The sequence below is a fragment of the Cydia pomonella genome, chromosome 4, assembly GCF_033807575.1.
Source record: "Cydia pomonella isolate Wapato2018A chromosome 4, ilCydPomo1, whole genome shotgun sequence".
In the NCBI taxonomy this organism is placed as follows: Eukaryota; Metazoa; Arthropoda; class Insecta; order Lepidoptera; family Tortricidae; genus Cydia; species Cydia pomonella.
The window spans coordinates 9,652,203-9,664,024 of NC_084706.1; the positions used below are offsets into that span (position 1 = coordinate 9,652,203).

An 11,822-nucleotide genomic window follows, 5' to 3' on the forward strand; every position below is an offset into this window, starting at 1 on the left:
TAAAAAAACATTAAGAGAGTTGCCAGATTTAAGTGTTAGTATGTGAGGCACATATCTCTTAGAACCGACAGTTACTGAAGTTTGACGAAAGACACAAGCATCACTTGATTTATACATAAGTATTCAGGCGACATGAAAAGCCACCTATTACAGAGTCTATTTACTATTTAAAAAATCTATGTATGAATTCAAAATGGTAATGATTGACTCTGTACAATTACAGTAAAAATAAAACGCGAGCACGGCGGAGAACTGAAGGAGAACTACCGAGAATCAAGCGGTCACATCTCCTTCCACAACCCGAACTACAACTGCACCACCGGCGGCGGCCCCGACTCCACTGAGCGCAGACCTAATCGATTCCAAGGCATCTTCAAATATGACAAAAGCCAGGTAAGCAAAAGTCTGGCTTACAAATATGTTACTCAAAATTTTCTACGTATTAAAACAGGGATAGTACCTAATAAGTAATAAGAATAATATTGAGAATTTTGATAAGCCCGCCGTAGTTTAAGTACCAGCGTAATATACAAGAGCGAACAAAGATACACGGCCTCCAAATGTAATTTACGGATTTTCTCTTACGACATTTGATAGGCGATCATCATAGCTGAATTAGGTACATAATATACATTTTGACGACCGGTTTGGCCTAGTGGGTAGTGACCCTGCTAACGAAGCTGATGGTCCCGGGTTCAAATCCTGGTAAGGGCATTTATTTGTGTGATGAGCATGGATATTTGTTCCTGAGTCATGGGTGTTTTCTATGTATTTATAAATATTTATATATTATATATATCATTGTCTAAGTACCCTCAACACAAGCCTTATTGAGCTTACTGTGGGACTTGTGGGCTCAATTTGTGTAATAATGTCCTATAATATTTATTTATTATAAATACCTATATAAATACCAAAACCCGTGGCTCCAAAAGTTTATACACTTCTATTTAATCAAGCAAAATAGTCATTTCCGACGTATAAATACGAATTACGGGTACTTGCTGTGAACCGAAAGTTGCTTAGACATGACTTACCTTTTTTTCTGTGTAGGAGCGCGTTACAAACGTGTACATCCCGGAGGGAACCAGCTTGCTCCCGCCGCCGCCGCTACCGCCGCACCGCCAGCCGCCACGGCCCGCTACACACGACGACTTTGAGCCCGTCACGCTGCACTCCTTCGCCTAATGCGAATAGGATATTAATGTGTATTTCATACTGTAGAGCAAGAACAACAAGCGAACGGAGGTGAAAATTGAACACAAAGCGATATATGATTTTATATTTGGCAGTGGACTATAGGTACAGTCGCTCTTAGATATATCGGAGCGGCCAAGGTGCTCAAAAATATCTAAACACGTACTCTAACGCCTCGTTCATCAGATATTTGTGAGCACTTTGGCCGTTCCGATATTGGCGACTGTACCTATAGCATTAGCCCACTACTGTAAAAAGTACTCATATGGTCTCTGATAAATAGGTCGTCATAGAATATTGCACCAGAAGCGATATTCGACTGGATATGTTGTTATGTACCTACATATCTACGAAGAATTTCGTATTATGTATTTTTGAAAACGATACCAATTAACCTTTACTTTATCCAAAAAATTACGTTGCTTTCTCCACGAAGTCTAAGTCTCATCGTTTATTTTCGTGTTCTTAAACTCTTGTTCGTGTCTGTTCATCTCCGTCTCCTCCTTTAGGTAGTATCTTTAAAGATGTCCTGTTCTCCAATAGACCTATAAATAAGAAAACTGAACTCAATAATCTTAACAAAAGTTATTAAATGAAAGGATTTACATCGAGCTCGTATAAAAGCTATACGGATGATATCAGAGAAATTTGAATACCAATACAGATTAGATGCACTTACTCGGCCATATTTATTTAATCGTATGGCTTAAATACAAGAATAGGCAATTCATTATATTAACATTATTTGTTAGTTTTTTAAACGTCAACATTCAGTGCTGATCCAAGCAGCTGCGTCAAGTGTGAGATGCAGCAGATCTTCTGGTGGCCCTTTGTATGGACACAGGGGGCAGCGCTGGATAATGTGTTCCATGGTCTGGTCTTCTTCGCCGCAATCACACAGATCTCACTTGTGCAAAAAGTAGTTGCATCGACCGTGACTAGGACTTGCAATCGGATATCCGGATAACCGTTTTATCCGGATATGCGTTCACTTTTACTATCCGGATACTTACTAAGTTGATGTCCGGATAAAACGAATACTTCGAATACCATTTATGACAAAAAATATCGTTACATTTTTTAAGAAAACAATTTGAAAAACGTTGAAAGTCAGATTGAAAACGACGTTTTCGGTTGAGTTTTTTATTTGAGTACATTTTAACGTTATAAAACCTGTTTAATTAAATTTTACTCCTTTATTGTCACTACTCCCTAATTTTCTTTAATATTCGAGGATAATCTTATGCATATCGCCTTATTATAGCTCCATAAAAGTAACTTTCATTATTGGTAGCGTACGAATATTTTTTTAATAAAATGCTAACAAAACTAAAACTCTTGTATGGATTCAGCGGAGGAGAACATCGATAAATATTGAACTGCAGAAGTAGTTTAGCAGATATGATAAGGAAGTGGCACAGAATAGGGCTGAGTGGTGTTTGTCAGAGGCCAAGATCCTTTTTGGGTCACTGAACCAGTGAATTAGTAGTGAAGCATTTTGCTTTTGAATAAATCTGCAATGAAAAGCTTGATTGACCTTAAATTAAATGTAATATCTCAACAAGAAGAGACTGTTTTAACAGTTAGAAGAAGTATTCGATTCTCTAATCGATAGTAGTCAAATTTACATGAAATAAAGGCAAATATCTCTTGAACAACTGAAGTCATTTAGTAAAAAAAAAAATTCGCAGCGCACATAACTAATATTAATCAGAGCATTGTAGAATCGCTATAACCCATAATCTGTTACAAATACAATTTGTGTCACCAGTTCGGAAAACCATCTAATCAAGTAATTAAAGCTTATGTAATATCATTAGCAATTTTTTTAAAATTGTAACGTCCCAACTCAACACAATAATTCATAATAGCATAACTCTAACCTAACCTAAAGGTTACCAACAGTATGTTTGCACATCATCTTCAAAGGACATTTTACAACGTTTATTTTACGTGCGTCGTCGTCGCGCCTAAGGAATCAAATGTTGTTTGTATACATACCATAATAATAACCTACTTAGACAAAATCTTATGCAAATAAAACGTTCTCATAAAGATTAATTCCCGAAGGTTAATTTTCACAGTAAAGCATCAGTAAAAAGTTATTTCCAAGTGAAATTCGGAAAAAAAATCTGCGAAAAGGTAGGCCGCCTAAAAATACCTTAACACTTGCTGTTACACAGACTTATATACGTTACACTTTTCATAAAGTTCGTGTGAGTTTTATTAAATAAAAAGTAAATATTTGAATTATCCGTTTTGTCCGGATATCCGGATAGTAAAATAACAAGTATTCGAAATATCCGGATACAAAAATGGGCGGATAATTGCAAGCCCTAGCCGTGACCCGTTCTGAGTCTATTAAGCCGACACCAATGTTTTCTCGGGACGTCAAACCCTGGGAGTCGACGTGTAGCGGCGATGATTTCACTTGACAACGCGTATTGCTTTAAGACGGTGCACGACATACCAATGAATCGAAGTGTTCGAATCTCAACGTACTTTACTTGTAAACTTATGGTTAAGTAGTTCATTAAAGTTGTTTGTTATGAACTTATCATCGAACTCTATACGCTTTCAGTATTTGAACTGCGTGTCTGGACAGTTGCAATTTAACTAGGCGATGTTTGTGTGGAACTGTGGATTGCTCATAAGGTTATTGCTTTAATTATTTATGACTGAATAAACGATTTGCGGTAGGATATGATCTGGGTTTTGTTAACTGGTGAGATAACAACAATATCTTTGGTTTTGTGAAGAATGGCGATATGTGAACTCTTTAATGCTGCCGTTTCAACGGCAGTGTTTTAGGTTTAGATTAAATACATAAATAAACAAGTAAAGAAATCCAATATCGTAATATGGCGGCACAAAATATCCTAAAGAAGTCAAATACCGTTCGGGTGGTTAATTTAGATCCATATTTTAACGGGATTTAAATTCTAATGGTGTACCTATATAGGTACCTGCTGTATGAAGATACTTGTCAATCGCAGCCTCTGAAAATTAAAAAAAAAAACAACAATTATATAAGCTTACTTATTTAATAAATTCATGTTACTTGTATGGAAGCCATCAGACTTTTTTTTAGTTAGTTCTAGTTTGTGATTGACTGACGGTTTTAAGAATTGATTTTCAACGTTACCCGTGATGAGCCGTACCTAATAAAATGATAGTATGATATGTACCTAACCTTATCGTTTGTCATAATAATAAAACTATACATATGGTACCTACTTCTTGGCTTTGACCCTTAAGAGACATTCATTACCAGCCTATGATGCGGTACAAAACCCCCCGAAATTAATAACAATTATTTACATAACATAAGTAGGTACTCGTACAACATTCCAAAATCACCAAATGTGCTATTCATTCTTTTTGCCAATTTTCAAACAGCATTCAAGAGGTTGTCCAGGCGGTTATCTCAGTCACGGCGCCTCCGGGAAGGCAACTCTGTTGCGCATAATAGGTACCTACCTAAATACTTCCCCACTGGCTACGAAATGCTTATTTATTAAAGAGTTATTTCCACATCAAGATCGTCAGAGTTCCTCTGTACCCCAGTTACTTAAACTTAGTAATAATCGTTAACTGAGTTCCTCTAAGTTTTATATTTCGGCTTTTTAGAGCCTGCTCACTTGATTACCCTGCCTCTCATAAATCCCGTATCCTGCTTATCTTTATCACAAACTAGTTTACGTACCTGTACTACGTTAATCTTCGTTCGCTTTCAAGTCAACAGTTTAAATTAAGGTAATTCAAAGTTATTCCGTCAAATATATTACATATAGTATAAGAAAAATAACATCCTTTTAGTAAGTAAATAAAAGATAAACATATTGTTATAATTTACAAATAGGAATAATTAAGTAAGTGTTTAGAGTATGAACTACTTACAGGCCAAAGGCCTTATTTGTACATAAATTATTGATACACGAATACCTACTTAAAGTGTAGGAAATACTAGTGATAATCATTATTAATAAATATGAAATATAAGGATAAATTCGTCCTTTCCTCTATTTTGATAACACGTTTGGTAATCTCATTCTTATACATGTCGGACACTTCAATATAACATAATTATGTCTAATTTATGAACTAAACATACTTATCGCGATGGATTCTATTAAAACATTTAACATAAAAACTATTCTCGTAAAGAGTCTTTAAAGCTCCTTAAGAGTTATCGATGATAATGGTTGTAGTTTCCTCGAGAACGTTTGCTTTTACGGAACGATACAACTGAAGGGTGAAAATTGTATAAAGAGGACACCTAGATATTTGTATTATTTTGTACAAGTTTCTAATCTCCTACATATACATGTATCCTTGGGGCGGGTGTTAGTACCTATGTACTAGCTTATTATGCACCCATCTACTTTAGGCACGGATAGCTGTTTGTACAGATTTAGGAATTGGTATTGACAGCAAGCCTATACACATATATGTGACTTTGTAACACTATGAATATATTAAATTGTTAAACTTAGGTATATATTATTCTAAATATTTTCAGTTTAATATTTTTAAACAAAAAAGGTGTTAAATATGTTATAGAGATAAATTTCACCAAAATAAATATGGTGACAATAATATATCAATGTAAATAATTAGTTTTAATCATGAAATTGTAACGTATGTTACATTACATTGTAAATAACAGATATTTTTTTTTAGTTTACGGGATACTAGGTTATGTTAGCATGGCGCTGTTCCGGCTACTACTCGACATTCTACTGTAAACAACCCTTCGGAGGAATGTAATCTAATTTTTGATAAATAATTTGTTCAATTTCCTGATTTTTTGCCTATCTGCAAAATGGAACATAACTATTATATCCAAATGTCAATTCAAAATCTAGTTTGGTAATTAATAAGAAACTGCTGCGCGATATCCAATCCTGTTTTTGACATACTTAAGACAAATTTTACCCGGACAGGCCGCTTTCGTAGTAGGTACTTAATATCTTCACGTCCAACATAGGTCGCAGTTTCTTAAGACAAAGTCAAAATCAGTGTGTGTTGATAGTAATGACAAACGGCACCCCAATGTGATCGCTCATAATTTAGCTGCATAGGAGCTCAATACTGCGTACCTACTCAAAGGACAAAAAAGCTCGCAATTAAAAATAAGATCTGTGTGGGGCGAATTTTGAATTTTGAGCGCTCGATTTCGTCACCTGAAAGTCTGTGGAAAACGGCGAAATGCTATTTTTGAAATACGAGCAATATAAATTGGGAATCTAGTGGTATGGCCCACTCGTTTTCAATTCTATTATTAGAATTTAAATGCCTAGTAGTGCAGATATTATTAAAGGGAGACCACGAAATCGAGCGATCGTAATTCAGAAATCGCCCCCCAGGCGGATAATTAAGGTTGTCACCGATCCAGAGTTGTCAGAGTTAAAAATGCAGCGCCGAAGTGCCCCAAGGTGACAATTAAAACACCAAAACCTAGTTAAAATATCACAGCTAAAACATTGTATTTCGGGAATCTAATATTGTTCCTCTAATCAGGTAAATCAGATGAACGAATCAAATGTGTGTTTATTGCTTTTTTTTAATTGTGCATTTACATCGTGTCCTCGCGAAAAAATGCACACAAAGTTTCACAGGGTGTTTTAATCTAAGGTAGGATAAGGATGGTAATTAAATGAACAGATGTCCGTCTAGCGTGACGTGCATTCTCGCGCGCGACTCCATACCTATTTGAAGTCTCGCCAGATGTATGGAGTCGCGCACGAGAACGCAAGTCATGCTAGCCGGTATGGTGTCAGAGGCAAAATAAAATAACGAAGTTCTTTGACATAAATGCGAGTTGATGCTTTTACGTTTTTATAAATACAATTGTTAAATATGTTTATGTATACATTTTCGTATCTCATGTTATAAGTAAGTGAAGCAGCTAATTAAATACATTACAATACAATATACCTATTCGAAATAATAATTGTTCATGAGAAGACATCTCGTTGCAATAAGGTACATCGATGGTCATGTTAAGGTACAGACAGCACCAGAAGTAGGTAGCAGAAGAAATGCTCTAAGTACTCTAAGTAAGTACCTAATATCTACTCTGTACAAAACTTTAATTACTTAGTTAATAGTTTTTTTTTTTGTTTTATAAGGAGGCAAAGTTGGTGTTTAACTCCTTTCACTGTCTATTAAAATATATTTTAAATATATTTTCGAAAAGTTGAATCTTGAGCGTTGCGAGGGTCTCAAGGAACGAGAGTTAACAAACGTTGCTACCGTTTGAAACACAAAATTGGACCGTTCAAAATCATCACTAAACTTAAAAGTCAATTCCACCAGTCAACATCAGGAAACAAACATTTGCATCAAACTACTTTGCCACTCTTATGGATAAAATGCAACTCCAACCACATCATTTTTGAAGAATAAAGACAGCTGTTATGAGCTGGTGTGGTGAAAAATAATTGTGAGCACCCTTTGACAGCCACTTCTACTGTTGCTGACTGTACAACCTGTCACGCCGTTACTTTTGTGATAGTTAGGTTTATTAATGAACGATACATTCCGCCCCCGACTGTTTGTTAGGAATTTAAGTGAATATATTAACACCATTTTTAAATATTTATTAAGATCAAAATAATATGAAAAAGCCGTGTCGCAAATTTGATTTATATTTAAAAACGGGAGCTTAGCTCCTTATATGGAATATCAGTTATAAATTTAATTGGACATTCAGCATACTCAGGTTTAACACATTCGCTACGATTTTGGAGCGGTACGCCGGTAGCCAATCCCAGCGTTTTCCCGCTTTGTAGAGGAAAGCGACTACGAACAGAAAACCCGACGAGCGGGTTCCCGGTATTCAATGTGTTAAGCTCAACACAAGCTATGTAAATGATTAACGTTCCCATGTATGGAACTCTTTGAAATGAAAACCACATCTGTGGGTTGACATAAACAATACAAACTTTAAAACTTTCAAATATGTTGATGCCGATTATATAGGTTATTGATTTTGTGCTTGTTACTCAGATGATTTTTTATGTAGCTGTTAAGGGAAAGAGTTAAATAATACCTATAAGAGTGCTGTGATACCAGATGCTTTGAAAGCTATAGGATGGAGAACTAGAGACGGCAGTTACTTTATTATTAAATATTAAATATTTGAATGTTTACTTCACCGTAAGACTAGGCCATGTGAGTGAACAGATAAGTTGAACGCTCAGGTTGCGTAGCCAACATGCCAATCGTTTACGCTCCATAGCGAACGGAACGCAACTGTCACTGTCGCACTAATATGATATTGTGATATGGTAGAGCGATAGAGAGAGATGACTACACTACGCTACGGAGCGTTAACGATTGGCATGTTGGCTACGCACCCAAGGCTGATGTAAACGTATTTCGTTGTCCCGACACTGTTTGTGCCAAAATTCAGTATTATGTTTGTCGATTTGGCCAAATTCATGTCTAGGTTTAATATTAGGTAAAGATTAATACGGCTTGGGCCCCAGTGCCTCCTGGGTCCAAAGTCGTCAGATTTATTATATTGAACATTAAAAATAGAATTTATTCGAATGATTCGTGTTTTATTTTTCACCTTAAAATAACAATAAATTGAATGACATTGCAGAAATGAAATAAGTACCTATACACCGTGTTTTAATTGAATTCCGTTAACTTCGGGACATGAGTAAGTACGTTTAAGGTAAATAAATGGCATGGGTAATTTAAAAAAGAAAAAAAAAATTATAATACGAGGGTGGCTGAAAAGTAATCTACCTAGCCTACAAAAAAAATACTGGCCGCTATGAGTTCGTGTTTATTGACTATTCTTTTTTCAAAATTTCAAACTTTTATTATTGAGTTGCTCTTCATTTGTTTTTGACATTCGAATTCTTGCTACAGAAAAATAATTTGATCAAAATTGAGCAACGTTCAGTGATTAAATTTCTCACTAAAGAAGGGAATACGCCTTGTTGTCCGTGTTTGGTGATTTGTGTCCTTCCGATTTCACAATAATAAATAATAGGCAATTTAAATCGGGCCGCAAAAGCCTAGAAGACGATCCTCGTAATGGACAACCAATTTCTGCCATCACTGAAGAAAAATGTGACCAAGATAAAAAATATAATTCTTGAAGACCGACGAGTGAAACAGTGGGAGATAGCTAGTAATGTGGGCATTAGTAAGGAACGTGTGATGAAACTTATGACGACATTTTTTTGGGATACTGATTTTACTAATAGATTATTTACCTAAGAAAACGACAATGAATGCTGCTTATTACGCAAAGGGTCTAGCAAGCTAAGCTAAGAAGATTGGCCCCCGCAAGGGATTTGGTTGTAATTTGAGGTGCAGTAGTGGCAGGTCCTAAGAACACTGTATGCGTAATATCAGCCTTGGATCTTCTTTTGTTTCAGACTTATCCACGAAAATGTCAAAAAAACAAGGTAATTTTTAAACTGTTATTGCAGCTAAACCAAGCAAGCGAGAGCAACCAAATAAATTCAGAATTAAGGAGCATAAAATGGGGTTCATAATGCATATTTTCACAGACATTCATTTCCTTGAACTTGGATGAAAAAAATAATGTTTTTTTTTTTTTGCTCAATTTTTTTGCCACTTCTCGCGGAGACACAACTATCAAAAAAATTACTTGATAAGCCACAATTGTTAACTACGTGTCAATTTAAAAACATTTTGAAAAATCATGGTGCGTCATGTCAAAAAAAAACAATTACGAAGATATGTTTACTATATCATATTATATCAATAGAGTAGTACCTACTACCTAGTGGCAAATGTGTCTGTAGTATAACTTCCTCTTTCGTTCATTATGAAATAATTTTAGGTTTTTTGATGACACTTTTACATGCTACAATACCTAGAATACTTAAAAAAATCAAATCATAGACAGCGCACTTCACTCCGTCAATAACGCCTAGGTTCTTAGCTACTCTAGCGCTACTCTGGAGAGATTTGGAACTATTATTTATAGCTGACGGCTGGACACTTTTGCAACAGTTCGTGTGCTACTCTGCAGCGGCGCCACCACAAAGAAAATTAGTGAAATAAGTATATGACGAAATTATGTACCTAAAACGTACATGGCAGGTGGACCTTTTTTGTTTAATATCTCGTTTTAGGGAGAGGTACACTGGGTTCTGTTAAAGGTACGCTGAGGTACACAGAAGGTACAATATGTTTATAAATATTTCGTTTAAATTCGCTCAAATCCACCCGCCATCCTGACTCTCACGGAACGCGGAATGAATGGAAGTAAATAAAATCACTAATTAATGATTTTAATGATTATTTTCAATACGTACGTAATAAACAGCAGTAGTACATCAATTTCCATAAGAAAACAATAGCTAATATCATTTCTATGTGTACTAAGTGGCGCCGCTACAGAGTATGCTCCCCAGCGGCGCCACGACACTCTTTTTTCTTTTTTTTATACCACGACGGTGGCAAACAAGCATACGACCCGCCTGATAGTAAACAGTCACCGTAGCCTATGGACGCCTGCAACTCCAGAGGAGTTACATGCGCGTTGCCGACCCTTTAAAAATCTGTACACTCCTTTTTTGAAGAACCTCATGCTGTAGACCCTCGGTACTGATGAATCTGCTACTTGACGCTAGATGTGGACTAAGAAAATAATAAGCGTTTTGGTAAGAAAACGGAATACTCCATTGTGCGAGATCCCATACACACTTAACCTTTTTATGTATTAAATAGTAGGGACTAGTTAGATAACAACAATTGTCATAATTACTATACCAAAATCTGTCGCATATACGTATGGTTCTTTGATAATCATCATCTTTGAGTCCGTATGTTTTATATCATTGCATACATTATACATTGCAATAAAATGTGGTTTGAAACACACATAAAAATTTAAAACTATAATAAAAATGTATATTAAATCATTCTGGGCACATTTAATAGGTATTTATCATTATCGGAACCGGTTTAAAAAAAAAACGGTTAAGCAATACCAGTTTATTTTGGTTTTACTCCTTTTTATAAGAACAGAACTTTTTAAGATCTTTATTGCAACCTAAATAAACCGGTTTATCCGACGAGCAATGAGACGGCCGGCCGGCCTGGTGATGTGCTGCGTAAACAAAGACACCGACATAGGAAGATATTTTTAATGTTCTACACAGGTTAATCGGACAAGAACTTTAACGAAATATTCTCCTAAAAACCGATTCAAAAATAAAGGTTACACGAACAAAACCGAAAATAAAAGGTTTTGCGCCAAGTACATGATAACGGTTTTGAAGTTTTACCGGTTTCTGAGCCTTGCCAAATAGCCTCATATGATGGTATTTTCACTATTAGGTGCGAATTGTGTGAACGCGTATATACTTGTGTCATTTAATCGTGATGGCTTCGATAGTAACTTTTATGTACTTAGATAATAACTAAACTAAAAACTAAAGGTGCATTGCGGTGCTTCGAATGCGGGGTCATTTGGACAATTGCAAATATCTACTAAACTTGACGCATTTTCTACTGTAGAAACAGTGAACAAGATGCCTTTAGTGGGCTTCGCAGTTTAGCATTAGTGTTGTTGAAGTATTCAGTGCCAATAGTTTATTACTGATTAGATATTAGCGATTCTC

The 11,822-nt window shown here is 35.7% G+C and overlaps 1 protein-coding gene across 1 annotated transcript in view; it reads left to right on the forward strand.

Moving 5' to 3' along the window:
- LOC133517053 (low-density lipoprotein receptor-related protein 4) overlaps positions 1-8,757 on the forward strand; it is a 67,589-nt gene extending 58,832 nt beyond the window's left edge. Inside the window, exons 34-35 of the mRNA XM_061850196.1 lie at positions 224-393; positions 1,054-8,757. Coding sequence (XP_061706180.1) covers positions 224-393; positions 1,054-1,188 — 305 coding nt within the window. The 3' untranslated portion in view covers positions 1,189-8,757. The remainder of the gene's footprint in view (positions 1-223; positions 394-1,053) is intronic.
- Positions 8,758-11,822: the final 3,065 nt, after the last annotated feature.